The sequence below is a fragment of the Hemicordylus capensis genome, chromosome 3, assembly GCF_027244095.1.
Source record: "Hemicordylus capensis ecotype Gifberg chromosome 3, rHemCap1.1.pri, whole genome shotgun sequence".
NCBI classification, from domain to species: Eukaryota; Metazoa; Chordata; class Lepidosauria; order Squamata; family Cordylidae; genus Hemicordylus; species Hemicordylus capensis.
In genome coordinates, this window is record NC_069659.1 from 226149817 (window position 1) to 226167192 (window position 17376).

Genomic DNA, 17376 nt, shown 5'->3' on the forward strand with positions numbered 1-17376 from the left:
CATTGATACCCCAGCCACTTAGGGCCAAACTAGGCATTGCATTAAAAATGCATAGTTTTATGGCCCAGCATACTTTATTTTAAGTTGTTAAATAGCATCTGGGAGCCCCCATCAGGATCAGAACTGCAGCCGATGGGGAGAGAATATTTAGCCATTTCCCACACAAATGGAAATTTCCTTCTGGGGCTAATATCAGCTTTGGGGTACAGTCTTTGTTGAGACCATGGTGCAGTAGGAAAGGTTTATATATGGGAGCCAGCGTGGTGTAGTGGTTAGAGTGCTGGACTAGGACCGGGGAGACCCGAGTTCAAATCCCCATTCAGCCATAATACTAGCTGGGTGACTCTTGACGAGTCACTTCTCGCTCAGCCTAACCTACTTCACAGAGTTGTTGTGAAAGAGAAACTTAAGTATATAGTACACCGCTCTGGGCTCCTTGGAGGAAGAGTGGGATATAAATGTAATAATAATAATAATAATAATAATAATAATTAATACCTTTCCGCATAGTGCCAATCCTGATTATCCATCCAGCCCTCTGTGGCTACTACTTACAGTAACTTTAGAGAAACAAACCCTGAGAAATGAACTACAGGTTTAACTTAACATGTTGTTTGACCCGTGGGGCAGCTTCACACAACCACTAGAAAGTAAGTTGGCAAGAACCAGAAGTTCCCAGCAAGCATGCACTCTCAGCATGAGCATCTACTTCCACCCATTTCTGTGTCATCTGAACCCACCAATGTCTGGTTCCTGAGCTACACTTCCTTCTGAGAAACCAACATTCATAACCTACATTTGAAGTCAAGTGGCAAATGTCAGGTGTAACAGGGAAGTGTAGCTGGGGGACTGGACATTGGTGGGTTCAGTCAACACAGATATGTATGCAATTTGTGGCCCACAAAAGGAGCACACAATCAACAGGAACCGTTCCTGCCAACTTGCTTCCCAGCAGTCATGTGAAACAGCCCTTGGTGTTAAAGGGGAAGGGCAGATTTTATAAGTGCTCCTAAGCACAAAACAGTGCTTATCCAAACAGAAAGGAATGTCAACCATTTCAAAATTGGATTGTACTTGGGAGCACTTGTATTTACAGTGGGGGCTAAAGTTGTACCTGCCTCTGGTGAACCCAGTCCAGCCTGCTCCAGTCTAGCCCCACTCTGAGTCTTGGTCACAGTTGAGTGTAGATCTATCTGAACAGTAATTTATTCCAATACGAACACAAATTGCAACAAGAGATTTTTCAGGCTCTAAGGAATTGAATGGCATGTTTAAACCTCATTTAGATGCCCCAGAACATCTCTTGGTTCAATTTGTGTTCAAGTTGGAATAAATTGCCATCTAGGTAGATCTTATGAGAGAATGTTGAGAAGTAGATATAGCTACATTATTTTCACGATAACAAATATATTACTGAAGACTGATTCAGCTGATACCATTTGAAATATTAAATAGGATGAACCAAGTTAAGTCTAATTGAGGTGATTACATGTATGCTATCAATAGGAATTGGCCATAGTTACACGAGTCTCCCTCTGTCCCATTTCTATCCAGCCCACTCCCCAAACCCACCCTGATCTCTAACCATCTTTGTAATAATTTTGTGTGACTGCATTGCAATGCACACCTGCCGGTGGTGGTTGCTCCTGGAGCTGAATCTCGGCTAGAGGAGATTCCAGATGATGTCACTTGGAGAGTACTCCTCCTCTAAACGGAAGGTTTTATTATGGTGTTCCATGAAGCTCCATACTGTCTCCTATACTTTTTAACATCTACATGAAGCCTCATGGGCAGATCATCAGGAGATTTGGTCTGGATGTTACCACAACACCCAAATCTGCTTCTTAATGTCATCCATCAAGGAATGACATAGCTTCTCTAAATACTTGTCTGCATGCAATAATGGGCTGGATAAGCGAGAACAAATTGAGGCTGAATCAAGCAAGACTGAGGTACCTATTGTGGGGGGTCATAATGCAGGAGATGGGTTGGAACTGCCTGTTCTGGAAGGGGTTGCACTCTCCCAGAAGGAACAGGTGCATAGTCTGGAAATACTCCTTGCCCCAGGCTTCTCTCTGATTTCTCAGGTGAGGCAGTGAACAGAGGTGCTTTTTATTAGCTTAGGCTGATTTGCCGGCTACAGCCATTTTTGGAGAAGAGCAACCTAAAAAAAGTGGAACATATTCCGGCAACATCCAGATTTGACTACTGCAATCCATTTTATGTGGGGGTGCCTTTATATGTAGTCCAGAGACTGCAGTTGTTACAAAATGCAGCAGCCAGGTTGGTCTCCGGGGGAACCCAAAGAGACCTTATTACTCCTATTTTAAAAGCATTACACTCACTACCCATATGTTTCTGGGCAAAATATAACGTGCTGGCAGGCCCGTAACAATGATAGGGCAAGGGGAGACAGTTGTCTGGGGGCCCCACTGCCTGGAGGGGCACCCCAGAGGCACCTCACGTGACTCCCCATTGCCCCCTGCCCAGCCCCATAGCCTCTCAGTCACTTGCCCTCTTCGCTGTCTCTCCTGCTTGTTCTGCTGGCCCGCAATCGAAGCAGCAGGCAAGCTGCAAAGAGCTCCTTTTCTCCCGCCTCTCAGCTGATCGGCGGGTGGGCGGGGCTTCCACGGAGGCCTCCGTGTAGGCCGCAGTGAAGCCTGAACTCCAGTAGGGCCCAAGCCAGCCAGGAAGGAGGAGGCAGCCAGAGTGTTCTCTGCAGCAGAAGACCCCTTGCTGCCCTGCTTAACCCAGACCAGCATTTGCCAGGTAGAGTGTGAACTCCTTTTTGTGGTTACCTTTCCCGCCCCCCCCCCCCATATATAGGGATCTGCTTGCCATAGGGCTTGGATGGGGGGGGGAGGGACCGAGAAGTCTCTGAATATTTATTTTGAAACAGCTTGGAAAATTTGCTGACTTAAAAAAAACTATCTAAAAAGTCCTATAAGTGGCTTGTTTCATGGCAGAAAATTGCAAAAACTTCTGGAACAGTATTTTATTAATTTTATTTATTCATTCATTCATTTATAAATGCACTTATGTTCAAGTTGTTTTGCAACCCAGAAGGTCTGAGTGAGAACTGTGAAGCATGTGTGGTGCTTTTATTTTATTTTTCTTGTGTGTGAACTGCTCCCCAATAACTTGCAGGGACTTCAGGGTAAATCTGGCCAACATGTGAATGCAGCACCTCCATTCCAGAGGAGATGTGTCTTAAAGGGCTTTAAAAGCCTCCTGTGAAAAACCTCCTGCAATCAAACTTGACTGAATTTGTTCAGAATTCTGAGAAAACAAACATAGGTTCACCCTGCATGGTTGAAAGTCTCCTTTGCTAATCTGCAGCGAGGGGCCCATTTTAATAATTCATCTTTCTAGTGTGTTCTAGGCATTAAAAGTAATACAAATGTATAGTACTCAATGTATATCACTATATATTGTGACATGTGTGTGTATATTCAGTGAAATGTATTTGCAGGCAGCATACTTATTTTGGAATATCAGACTTAAATCCTTGGGGGCCTGGGGTGTGCGGAGGCCCTGGACTTTGGGGGGGGGGCCCATTTTAAAATCTTGTCTCTGGGCCCACTCCACCTTGCTACGCCCCTGCGTGCTGGTGATTACCTATAAGCCCTAAATGGCTTGAGTCTAGGGTATCTAAGAGAGCGCCTTCTGCTTCAAGATCCCCATTGCTTATTAAAATCTTTTGCAGAGGCCTGCCTACGGCTGCTCCCAAATTATCTGGTGGCAACTCGGGGCTGGGTCTTTTCTATAGCTGCCCCGAGACTTTGGAATGAACTCCCTATAAGAGCCTCCCCATCTCTGGTAGCCTTTAAAATAATTCTCAACTCATTTAATCAAGGCTTATTTATTTTTCAAATTTGTTGACCACCTCAAACTTCCATCTCTGGGCAGTTTAAAACAACATAAAACAGATTAAAAATGAAAACCTTAGAACAATTGAAAACCACAGTCCAGTTAAAAAGCTTGGGTGAAAAAAATAAGTCTTTAGAGACTTTTAGAAAGTCACTATTGCTGTTTTAAATTTTTTTCTGTTTTAATTCCTAGTTTCTAACTGGGGTTTGAGTGTTTTATTTTTGTAAACTGCCATGGGACATTTGTGTGTGATGGTATAGAAATGTAATAAATACATATATAGCATTCTAACTATTTGTGCCACTGAGCTCTAGAATGGTAAGTAGGAATTAGGATTCATATATTTTAAAGGTGACAGAACTAAAGCCCTTGTCCATATGGCAGATTGCAAAAGCCTGGCAGAGGTCATTATCAGCAGGCTGCAAAGCTGGTCAGTAAATATGATGGCAACATTGCATCAAACAAAACTTTCCCCAGATCGAGGGAAGATTTCCTTTGAAGGCTGGAATGACATCACATTCCATCACTGAGTAAAACCATGACCAAAGCCTTTCAAATCCTGACCAAAAAATTGAGAAAGACCTTGTCCTAGGACAAACACTGAGGTTGCCCCAGGAAAGGCAAAATTTACATTTTATAAATCATGTCACCAATCCAGCTGGATCTGACAGGGACACTTATGATGAGTTCTAAGGGCAGGCAAAGAATATGTGAGAACTCTTTCCACATACAGTCAGGAACAAAGGATACCAAGCTCTGGAAGGCTCAACCTTTGACCCTGTGTAGCTTTTACATTCAAACAGGAACTGCAAACATGTCAATAAAACAGCTAAAAAAAACAGTTCAGGACTGTGGACTAAAGAGTTATATAGATAAGGAGACAGATGCATGGAATCCTGAAGAAGGAAGATTTGAAGGCCCAACAATGGCTCATCTGCCAGTGGGCACCTGGGGCCACCATGGATGTCATCAGCCACATCTGCAGCAGGGGTTGTTACTTCCTGAGCCACCACACCATCTCTGTTCTTCTGCCACTGCCTGGTTGATGCCCTCCAGTAAGGGCACCACCCATTCTGTGGCACTCAGTGGCGGAAACCGGTAGTCTGCCAGTGAAGTACCACATGAGCTATTGCTGGGCAGATCTCTCTAAATGCAGATATCTGGCAACCCTGACTACAAACAGAAAGCTAGATCTTAGCTGCCAGGGAGCAAAGTGGGGAGGGGGAGTAAAATGAAAATACCTCCATTTGCATTTCCCCCCTTTCCCCAAGATTTGCCACACTTGTGTGGTTCTCAACCTTTTCCTATTCTACAAACTGGGGCAAGTAAAATACCTGGGCTCATTACAAACTGGGGCAAGTAAAATAACTGGGCTCATTAGTCCTGCTGAATCATGGGGATATATCTCCTCATGACATATGGGTATGCTTGCTTCCGTGTGGCCAGAAAAGAGGTCCACTGCTCTCACTCTTGAGACAGTACAGTGCTGGGAAGAACTGATGGTGTAGCTCATGCAGCTCATGCAACTTAATATCTTCATTACCCAACTTCTCCGAATTTGTTGTGTGGCTGGGAAGAGTGGCTTCCAACTTCCACTTGCCCCTACAGCACCCTGATTGTCTCACATATTCTTGGCCAATAAATACCTGCTTGCTTTGCGACACAGGACTATAACCAGGGCTTGTTTTGATTTATGTATGTATTTAATAAATGTGTATACCACCCACTACCGAAGTCTCTAGGACATTTACTGCATAAAACAAACCAAGAATTTAACAGTTAAAACATAAAACCAGATTAAAATATCCATAAAAATAGAACTGACTAAAAAGCCTTGGCTGAAGAGATGTGTCTTAAGTTGTCTCTTAAAAGCCAATAGGAATGGAGCAGCTTGGGGCAGAGCCACCACTGGCGAATCGGTTCAAAGAAACCAGGCTGCCGCCACCAGGAGCCACGCCTTGCAACCCAAGATACACCCCCCACATCTGCCATCAGATGCGGGGAGCATTATTTCGCATGCAACCCCATTTGGGACCAAAATTGGCCTGCGCTGCGTTGGTAACATGGCCAGAGTGACTCTCCCTGCCTTTTAAAGGCAGGTAGAGCCACTCCTGGCCTGGCTGCCAACACAGCGGGGTCATTCTCTCCCGCAAACGGGGCCCCGTTTGGGAGGGAGATCGCACTGCACCCCGTTTGGGAGGGAGATCGCACAGCTGGAACAGCTTCCCCTGCCTTTAAAGGGAGATGCCAGACGCAGGGGGTGTGGCTAGCCCTGTGTCTGACATCAGCTGTGGGGGGCGGGGGCAGGGCTGGGGGATCTGCAGCAGGGGCCGAACACAGGCCGCCACCAGCCTCCTTCCACCACTGGAGCAGCTCCAGTCTCAGCAGGAAGTAAGTTCCACAGTCCTGGGGCAAGTACAGAGAAGGCATGCCTTTGAGTCACCACCAGATGCACCCTCAGATGAACTGTCCCTGAAGATCTTACTAGGCGGTGGAGTTCATAATGAAGAAAGCATTTTCTTAAATATCATGGGCCCAAGCTGTTAAGGGCTTTTATAGGTAATAAGCAGCACTTTTTGTATTTTGCCCAGAAACCTATTTGTAGCCAGTGTAGATCTTTTAGAATCAGTTATATGGTCTCTATGGGACATTCTGGAGACCAATCTGGCAGCAGCATTCTGCACCAATTACTGCTTCCGGGCTACATACAAAGGCATCCCCATGTAGAGTGCACTGCAGTAGTCAAGCCTGGAGGTTACCAGCATGTGTATCACTGTCTTACGATCACTCACTTCCAGGAAAGGGTGCAGTTGGTGAGCCAGCCCAAGCTGATGGGAAGCTTAAGCAGAGTCAAGGCTCTTGTCCCGTCTCAGTCCCCAAAGAACCCTCTTTTCAGAGCTCATCCTTGAAAATGTGGGTGTGGTCATCAAGAGCACCTGCAAAGTGCCTTTCCTTCATCCTAGAGTGTGTACAATTTTTAGCTACACTGCTGAGATTAGAGACAAAGGGAGGAATTTCCAGGCAGCCTTGAGCTCTGATATTTTAGGAATGAATCTTTGTTAGTTATTACTCTGCAACTAGAGAAACTCACAGATGTGTAATACTAGAGTTCCCTTGGTTTGCAAGAAAAAGGTGTTCACTTCTTGTAAAACTGGAGCCCAAAAACTCCACCTAATTTAAAAAAAAAAAAGCAAATGTCAAGCATTTCATGCCCAATAGCAACGTACAAATTGTTTGAAGATGTTTTTATCAGTATGTGAAAATACAAACCCAATAAATCTGCCAAGGTCAACAAGACAAAGAGGTGAATGGCTGTGGGTATAATAAACTCACATACCTTGTGCCAAAAGGAAATGTTTCATTTGTACACAGACAGAGGATCTTGGGCCTCCCTCCCTCCCTCACTGATGAGAGTATCAAATTGTGAAGATACACCAAGAAAGCTGACATTTAGCACATGCATAGTCCAATACATCATAATTACTAGAAAAGTCTGGAAAGCGGATGTTTTAGCTCTCTCTGGAAATACAAGATATGATATTTGCATCATGACGCCAACCAGCACTTCAATTCAGAGCAAGTCAAGGCACAAATGGGACAAAAAGATGGGCTCTGAGAGTTTGCCTACCAACTTGAAGCAGGCAGAGAGAGGAGGCATGATTTTCAGGAAGAGTCAGCAATGCCTTCCAGACCATGAGACAACTCACATGTGTGTTCTCCCTAGAAATACTGCCATCATCCTTCTTTGAGGGACGAGGGGTTTCCAGGAGCAGCCTGGCCGAAGCAGGTCTCTGCTTCCACAATGCAACCTGCGATTGCAAGTGGGGTCCCTTCTCCAGCTCTAGACATACCGAATAGCACGATGGCCCTGGATGGGGGGGTGTATTTGAAGCAAAAGACATGCAGGATCTAGCCAAGTCAATGGGGCCCAGTGAACAGTTGCTCGGATGTGACTCCACATGCACAGCATTGGCTCTTTCTCATGGGTTCTTCATACTAGACTGGGGCATGTTTTTCTAAAAAGGTAGGATAACCAATTCTCAACAGGAAAATTAGCTTCTTGGCTTCAGTGTTCTGGCTATAAAATTTGAAATGGGGTGTAGATACAATTGAACATGGGGTGGGGGACACCTGTGCGCCTGAAGGAGGGAGGGGCCCACTGGCTGGATGACAGCTTGTTCTCAGTTCTCCCCCTTGTGCCTCTCTGAAAAAGCGGGACAAGGCAGTGTTCTCTCTAATTTTGTTCATCTGTGTGCGGAATGGGTTTTGTTCTGGGCGGCAGTATCAAGGCAGGGTGTGTGCCTGTGCATTCAGAGTGAGGCCTTCCTGATTCCACCTGAGCAGGATCTAAAATTAACTGAGCGGATGTCAGAAAATGTGTGAGTGCATACACATGTGCACGCCTTAGAGGAAACAGTAGACAGGGGCCCATCTTCACTTTTTTACCCCAGAGCCCACTTCAATCTTGCTATGACCCTGATTTGAATGGACCCAGCAAATAATTGATTGTATCATTAAGCTTGCATTCCCATGAGCAATGGCTTGGGAATAAGTGGCATTGAACTTGCAAGTGCTTACTCTCAAATAAACACATACCGGACCAGACAGCACAAGTGCCACTTTCCCCCTCTGGTACATTTAACAGTGTGTTCTTCTTGTTTACGTAGATTTTAAAGGCACTGGATCAGGCCAGACATTCGGAGGAATTTCCTGCCTATGAGAGCTGTTTGAGAGTGAAACGGTCTGCCTTGTGGAGTGCTGAACTCACCTTTTTCTTTTCTCTTTTTTGATTGATTGATTGATTGATTGATTAAATTGATTGATTGATTAAGTTGGTGCTGACTCTTAGTGACTGCATAGATAGATTCTCTCCAAGATTATTCTCTTTTTTATTAACAGTTTATTAACGGTTTCCAAATGAGTTACAGTTACATTCCCCTTATCTCTTCCCATTCCTTACCCAGCCCCAGCTGCTCTTCACTGCTTGTATATGAAAATGAATGAATGAATGAATGAATGAATGAATGAATATATGTTTAAAAGACAGAGAAGAAGAGAAGAAGAAAAAAAAGAGGGAGATTTGTGGTGTGCCTGCCTACACTGGTATTGGCTTTGAAACTGAAGCAGTTTGCTGCTCTGAAGAGGGATTTAGACTAGAAGGCCTCTAAGGCCCCTTACAAAATCTGTGTCATGGACACCAGTGCTGTTTTCAAAATCTGTTGGTTGTAGGCGCTGAAACACAATCCACTCGGTTTCCAAGCCGCCGAGGTGCTAAGCCCACTTTGAGCACTAGAGGTCGCAGGGGAAAGCGATGACCTGAGCCCTGAATCAGCAGACTTGTTGCTTGTTTCTGCTATCACAGCTGGATCTTGGGTTATGTTAATACTGAATGATCGTTACGCACATCCCTCCCCGCGGTCACCATAACAATGAATAAGGGCTGACATTTCAGAAATGTTCTTTTTATTCGGTCGGGGTGGGGGGGGCGGGGGAAGCAATAGATCCTTAGGAATGATCGAGCTTTGAAATTTCCTCTTACCCCCCCTCACCCCCGCGGTTTTTTATTGGGTGGAAAGGGGAGGGTGGCGTTAGATTCTGTGACTGCTGGAAAAGGCGATTCGTTAATAGATTCCTCGGATTGGAAACAATGGGCAGCGCTTCCTTCTGCACACACAGCAAACAGGCTATTATTATCACTACATTAAATCTGCAAAAGGCCCTGGATCTCTCTCGCGTCAGTCTCCCGCTCTCGCTCTTTTATTCCTCCGGATCGTACACAATGACGTGTCTGACATGGTGATAGAGATCACTGCACAGTTCTTTCTTCTGATCTCTTGCGGCGGGGTGGGGAGGGGGAGAGAAGAGCAGATCCTTATGCAGAACTAAAAAAAAGAGGCTTATTAAAAGAGAAAGGAGCGAGCGCTGTGCTACCCAATTCCCAACCTGCTTGCGTTCCCAGCCTTTATCAAGGAATTTACGCCCCAATAAAAGCCAACTGCAATTGCAGAGTCGAACCACATGCGGTAGTGTGTAGCAATTAGCAGCTAAATTTGCTGACTAAAGTACTACCGAAAACATGGAAGTATTAATGAAGTCAGGTCAAAAATGCTTCAGTTCTTTTCCGGGGAATTGCGGGGGGAGGGGGGACCTGGGAAGTGTTTTTAAGAGAGGGAGGCTTGCAAATCCGATATAATTGCTCTATCCTCTGTCTCGCCCCCAATCTTGCCTACCTAATGCATTCAGTCATTAGACAGCGAGTTAACGCACCTCTACTCTCCGAGAGATTAAAAAACCCTAGCTCACTACCATTATTATTAATTATTTTATTATTAATAAAAAGTATATTATATTTATTAATATTATTACTAATATTTAATAATAATAATAATAATATATCTTTAAAGGGTGGTGCTGTTTTGCCTGGTGTATAGTAATAATGGTGGTGCTGCTGAGGGTGTAGATGCAGGTCACTGGTGGACAAAGCAAACCTGTTTGGAAATGTATATCTGTCCTGGCAGGATGCAGATGACTTTAGTCAGGACTAAGTCCCACTGAAATCCCTGGGACTTAGTCATGATTAATTCATCTAACCGATTTCTGTCAGTCAGGACTAACTTAGTCTGCATCCTACCCAATAAGTTAGCCATGACCAAGTCCCATTGAAATGTAAGGGACTTAAGTTAGTCATGACTAATTAGCCCACCTGATTGCAGTGGTGCTTGACTGACTTGGTCTGGATCCTGCCCAATATAGGTGTTTCCCCTAGTCTGGGAAACATACCATGACTGACTTGGTCTGGATCCTGCCCAATATAACCTAGTCATGACTAAGTCCCATTGAAATGAATGGGACTTCAGTTAATCATGACTAATTTGTCTACAAGAGATCTCAATGGTCAATAGTCATAACTTTGTCTGGATCCTGCCCACTGTTTATGCCTTTCCACAAGGGAAGCCATGGCAGACCCAGGTTTCGGACACTTGGCAAGGGAACTACAGTCATTACTGGCTCCCTGAATGTACCTGAATGATGCACCTGTTGGTCTTAACCACCTGTTACATAAGCACTGTTCAGACACCATGTTGCATCTGCCTTCAGATGTCTGTATGCACAGGTACATGTTTTTGTGTGAATGAGTGTATCTAAATTCATTTTAAAAGTGAACTTGAGTCCAGGCCCCTCAAATGTATAGTTCAGATAGGAAATGTACCTGTGTTCTTCAACATAACATGTGAATGATGTACCTGTGAACAGAGGCACACCTAGGTAATTTTGGAACCTGAAACTAAAGGCCTTTGGAGGGCCCCCTCTTCCCTGCAAATTAAGCATCATCATGCTCGGTTGGGTGACCACACCACCCAGGACAGACGAAAGAGGATTTGGACCCCAGGGGCTGTGAAAGTCCTAGACTTTGGCCCTGAAATCCAGGGGTAAGAGAGCCTCTGCCTGTGAACAGATCTGAACTTGGGAGTAGACTAGGGAGGAGAGCTGGTCTTGTGGTAAGGTAAAGTGTGCTGTTGAGTTGGTGTCGACCAACTCAACAGCACACCACAGAGCCCTGTGGTTGTCTTAGGTAGAATACAGGAGGGGTTTACCATTGTCTCCTCTCCTGCAGTCTGAGATGATGCCTTTCAGCACCTTCCTATATCGCTGCTGCCCAATATAGGTGTTTCCCCTAGTCTGGGAAACATACCAGCAGGGATTCGAACCAGCAATCGCTGGCTTGCTAATCAAGTCATTTCCCCGCTGCGCCATTAGGTGGCTAGCAAGCATGAATTGTCCCCTTTGCTAAACAGGGTCCACCCTGGTTTACATTTGAATGGGAAAGTACCTGTGAGCAATGTAAGATATTCTCATGAGGGGATGGGGTTGCTCTGGGAAGAACACCTGCCTGCTTGCATGTAGAGGGCTCCAAATTCCTTCTCTGGTATCTCCAAGATAGGGCCAAGAAAGACACTCCGGCCTGCAACCTTGGAGAAGCCACTGCCAGTCTGTGTAGACAAAACTGAGCTAGACACACCAATGGCCTGACTCGGTAGACGGCAGCTTTCTGTGTTCCTATGTATACTCCTACGAGCATGTCTGAATAGGGAGATTGTGGGCTGTATATTTAACAGAAGCCTACACCTAAAAACCACATCATGTGTGAATCGGTCCTTTCAAAAAGCCCCAGCAAATACCAAAGGTCCAAGCAAGGTAAAAGCTTTCCGGATTCGAAGAGTCCTGAGTAGTGCGCCTTCCTTACATTTACTTTACATTAGTAAAGGAGGCCCTGCATTGCAGGAGGAGGACGATTCTTCGCTTCTTCGCTCCCCCCGCCGCCTCCGAGTGTCAGTGTCTGGAGCTTTACATCTGCTGGGGTGATTGATGGAGCCTTGAATACAGCGTTATTACTCTCTCGCAAGCCGAAATCAAACAGGCTATTAACTACATTACTTCAAAGAACATAGTTCTCAATACAATCTACTTATCTTAATTGAAACTTTCTCTGCATGGGTATTTGCAGAGGAGATAATTTACAGGTGCGTAGCGGCGGCAAGCGTCACGGTGAAGGAAAGGCGTGGCCAGCACCCCGGGGGGGGGCACACATGGGGAGGGCCCCCCGAAAGTTTCGTGATGGGGGCATGAAGGATCTTTGTCGAAGGGATCTGATTCTTAACTGGGATTACAAGTTTCCCCCAAAGTCGCCAGTTTACGTGACGGGGAGAGGGGAGCAATGGGGTCAGTTTAAGATTACGCAGCGGCCACCGCCTCTAGCTCCCACTTTGAAGAACAGGCCGGCAGTGCTACCATGTTTCCAATTAGTTACAGTCACTTTAAGGACTACAGTTTCCAGTGGAATCCGAAGTTGCTCCTCTGCTGTGTAAAACGTGCATTAGGATGGGGAGAAGCGGGCGTGGGGTAGGATGTTAATAATATACAATAGATGGATAGCCCGAGGGTTTTTTCCTCCCTTTCCTTTTAAAATTGAGGTTTTCTGCATAAATGCTGCTCCTGCTGCATTGCTTATACAGGAAACTGACTCAGAGTCCCAATCTTCAATAGGATCTTGTGGAGAGAGAAAAATAAATAAATCTGCAACTCCAGTTCCTCAAAAACCGGCTAGGATGTTTACCAGAACAATGCAGCGGCTGAAGACGACACACCGTATTAATAATAAAGGGGGGGAGGGGTTTGGAATGGCCTCTTCGGCTTACTCCTCTTCCTTACTCTAGAGTAGACACGCTGAAATCAATAGGGCTACTCTCGAGTAAGTGGATCGGTCTGGCAGGCGTAGTGCCTTACAGTGTTGTCTATCCAGTGAGCCCAACGTTGTTATCTTAAATGCTTACTCAGAAGTAAGTGCCACTGAGTTCAATTGGACTTGCTCCCAAATAAGTGTGCGTTATTGCGGCTTCATTTGAGAATAATCTCCATTGAACTCTGTGGGACTGGATTCCGAGCAAATACACACAGAATCGGGTTATGAACATATTTTAAAATAGCAGCCTAATAGAGTTAGGCACGCCTTAACCCCAATTATTCCAGATTCCGATGCGTTTAGGTGCGCCTAACTCTTCGTAGTATCAGGTTGTTATATCGGCTTAAACTCCAACATTCCGGCTGAACGGGTTTGTGAATCGGGCAATTAATGTAGCTGCAGGGAGCGGAGGGGGCGAGGGGAGGAGGAATATATAAATATTGCTTCTTTTTAATCGCCTGCGTTTGGCGGAGCTGTACTGTCCCTTTAAATTATTAAAATAGTTTTCGACAGCTCTCCGGGCTTTGGCATGGGGACTTTTATTACTTATTGTAATTTGAAGCCCTGCCATGTTCTTTCCCTCTCCCTCCCTCTCCCCGTTTTATCTCCCTGTCTGTACAGAACAGGCGAGAGATCTTGTTTTCTATTACTGCCCTTTAAGGAAAAAAAATATGGATTAGATAAGGTTAACAACCCTAATTCGCACTGCGATAGAAACAAGCGTTGCGAACATGTTGCGGGGGGGCTGGGGTGGGTTCTTTGCTGTAAACCTCGAATCACTAAAGATCCACGTCCCCCTCCCCCTTACACCGCCCTCCGCCGACTGACTGTATTAACTTCAGCCACGTGAATATAATATTCATTAAAGTAATCCTGTTTCAACTAGACGCTGTGACTTAGAGGTGAAACGTTGCGAAAGCGTTAAAAATAGCCTGCCAGTCATTTCGACATCCTGTAATTTTATCACGGATCAGATTACAACTGTCATACTGTACAGACCTTTATTTCCCTGTATAGTACATCATGTTTACTTTGTGTGTGTGTGTGTGTGTGTGTGTGTGTGTGTGTGTAAGATCAACTACGCTAGCTTCAGTGCCAACGGTGTAAAATCCGGAGAGAGAGAATGCACCATTTTCTATCAACACTGCGAAAAAAAAAGCGTCCCTTCTATAGGCTGCTGGTGGAAAAGCAGAGATTGCTGCTACTGCTGCTGGATCAGTTTTGCTATTTGATTGCATTTGCTCGCTGTCTCTATCCTCTCCCCAGCGCCACCACCACCACCCCCCCCGTTCTGTGGCTCTTAAGTTTCTCGGGGTTTGCATAATAACTCTGCATGCACAAATCTTGCAAAGCTCCAGAACAATCAGCACATAAATAAATACCCACGTTACAAGCAGCTGATTGTCTTAGGGTTTATGCTTCCTCCTCAGCCCCTCCCAAGTCCCAGTTACTTTTAATTTCGGACGGCGTTTAACGAGTTTCCAAATGAATGTCCTACTCCGCACCCCCACCCCACCCCCAACTCGTACTGAAAGAGAGAGATCTCTCTGTGTGTGCTTTAAAAGTGAGCATTTCGGCACAACTTGGTTACATAAACAACGCTAGTTATTGCTCGAGATCTGCATTGTAAACACGTAACTGGTATGCGCGTGTGTAATATATCTAGCTATGTGTGTATGTACATATATACTTTCAAATTAAAGAATGCGCACGCCGATCTGACGGAGCCCCGCACTTAGTCCCCGCTGGTCCCTACATATTGATTTATCATTCACCGTTTATTGTTCTATCCTCTTATAAATGCAATAGCCGCCTGCTCAATATTGCTTGCAAGATCCCGCGATCCGTGTGCCTGCGAGTGTTTTCGCTCACCGCCCCCCCGCCCCCGTGCTGCTTTTTTTTTTTTTTTGGCAAAAGAACACAAATGCATTAATATTTATATGTTTATATAATCGATAACCCACTTTATCTTCCCCCCGCTTCCCTGTGTTAGAATACTAGCACCAGGCAGCTAATCTAACCGATCAAGTTCTTTGGGAGGGGGGAAATATGGCAGTAAGGGAACGTAATTTAACTATCAAACAAATCTACATGTCTAATAAAAGCAAATCTGCTAAAGAGAATTAGAAAGAAGAACAGCGCCGCTGACTCTCTGCAGGAAGTGTTCTTTATATTAGACATATACCAGTAGGTCCTGTCAGCTGAGCAGCTCAACAAGAGCGCCTTGCCGCACGGCAAAAATGGAACGACCCTTTTGTTTGGCACTTCGGGGGCTTCGAGGGAGTGCCACCAGGTCAATGCAGAGATCCGGGCGCTGGGAGATTTTTAAAAACCCCATGGAGCCCGATTTTGCCTCAATCCCTTACCCTCCCTTCTGTGCCTCCGTTTGGCATTGACCTGTATCGCCTGTGCAGACCGGCAGCAATCGGCAGAAAAGCCCCGTGTTTTCTACATGGTTGGGAAGTTGGGGGCCGTGAGAACCGCTGAGCGGATTTTTTTGATATTTTGGGTGAGCCTGGGATGTAAGATGTGGCTTTTATATTGAGGCTCGGAGCTGACTGTTGGGAGACATCGCTTTTCCCTGCCAGGACCTGATGCAATCCATTCAAGCCAACAAGTTTGGAGAGAATGTTGAGTTCAATCAATTCAGAACGTCGAGATGGAGCCCAATTCAGTCCAGGTATTCGGTTCTCCTCTCTTCTCCGCCTCTGCACCCCAGATCCCAGCACCCCGGATCCCCTAGACACCCACCTTCACCTCCCCCAAACTTTCCAAGAACTTTCCCCCTCTAATTGCCATTTCCCTCCCTTTAAAAAAATGTATTTGCTGATCATATAGAGAGACACAGATTATTATAATGGTGACTATGATCGGATTTTTCCCCCCTCTGGAGGAAAATCGGCCTGTCTCCCAAAACAAGCCCCCCTCGTCTTAGGTTGTGACATTATTTCCACCTTAACTTGTGTCTGATTTATAAATGTCTCTCTCCACTATGTTCTGATCAAATAGGGGTTGTGCTTTTTTAACATTAATTGATCTGCAATTGCTGATGATTTTTTTTTTCTCAACTCCCCCCCCCCACACCCCAATTTCTTGTTTATCCCTCTTCCAGTGGGTCGGCTCTCCGTGTGGTTTACACGGACCTTACATTTTCTACAAGGCTTTTCAATTCCACCTTGAAGGCAGACCAAGAATTTTGTCCCTTGGCGATTTTTTCTTTGTAAGATGTAAGCCAGAGGATCCGATTTGCATAGCGGAGCTACAGCTGCTGTGGGAAGAAAGGACTAGCAGGCAACTTTTATCCAGCTCCAAACTTTATTTTCTACCAGAAGATACTCCTCAAGGCAGAAACAGTGACCATGGCGAGGTGATAAACATATCTTTGTGTGTGTGTGTGTGTGTGTTGCTTGTGTCATTGTGTGTGTGTCTGTGTGTGCGCGTCCCCCCTCCCCCGCCACTAATGTTTATTAAAGGACAGGATTGAAATGTTATGTTCCCTTCTGCCGGCAACGTGAGCTTCTGTTTTTTTAAAGGGCTAGTGCCATTAAGGAAGGGCTGCAGCGGGTTGCCATTGCCAGGCTCTGCCTGTCATCTTAAAAGAGCAGGGCTGAGCGGAATGTTCATATTTTAAAGCAGCGATCCAATAACTTGGTGTCTCTCTGTTGAAGGTGATCTTTACTTACATCACCCCCCTCCTCCTCCCCCTCTCCCCTCCCTCCAACGTTGCTGTTTAAGCGTCGTTGTCACATGCTTGCTGATTCCCTTCATTTTAGTGCTTAAAAAAAAAGAGAGAAAGAAACCTGTGTTCCTCCCTAAGTGGATTTTTAAATATTGTTCTTCTCGGAGGCTTTTTTTTTTTTTTTTTTTGGATGGCCTATGTGTGTGCTTTCTCTTTTTTTGGTCTTCAAGTATTTTGATATGTTGGAAAGAAAGCGGAAATTACGAAATGGAGGCAGTGAGTGAGATCAAAAGCGATTTAGCTGGCAAAGACGTGTTGAATAAAGTGATAAATGACAGGTACTGGAAATAATACATTCAAATAACTTGCAGATATGCCTGGGCGTATTTCAAAGCACTCTGGTGTGTAATAACCAGCACAAACACGTTGAGCATTAACAGCCAGCTCGCTTTCCCGATCATCATGGTTATTTCTTCCTCTGAATGTACTAGCTTCACACAATTACTATCAAAAGTGGGCATTTTCCAGAAAAGGCAGCGTGGGGGCGGGGGCAGATGAGTGGATTCCCTGGCAAAGCGAAGCGGTT

At 45.3% G+C, this 17376-nt stretch overlaps 1 protein-coding gene and 1 long non-coding RNA gene across 3 annotated transcripts in view; both read left to right on the top strand.

Annotated features, from left to right (window-relative positions):
• The first annotated feature begins 2670 nt into the window (after positions 1 to 2670).
• LOC128350475 (uncharacterized) lies at positions 2671 to 8701 on the top strand. Its single transcript, XR_008319346.1, has 2 exons — positions 2671 to 2769; positions 8538 to 8701. It is a non-coding gene; the product is annotated as an uncharacterized LOC128350475 (long non-coding RNA).
• A 6439-nt stretch (positions 8702 to 15140) lies between these two features.
• Positions 15141 to 17376, top strand: part of ARID5B (AT-rich interaction domain 5B) — a 276705-nt gene continuing 274469 nt past the window's right edge. The window contains exons 1-2 of one of the 2 annotated variants that reach the window (XM_053308880.1): positions 15141 to 15791; positions 16224 to 16478. In XM_053308880.1, the coding sequence (XP_053164855.1) occupies positions 15771 to 15791; positions 16224 to 16478 (276 nt within the window). In that variant the 5' untranslated portion in view covers positions 15141 to 15770. The remainder of the gene's footprint in view (positions 15792 to 16223; positions 16479 to 17376) is intronic. The other variant, XM_053308879.1, reaches the window with a different exon arrangement.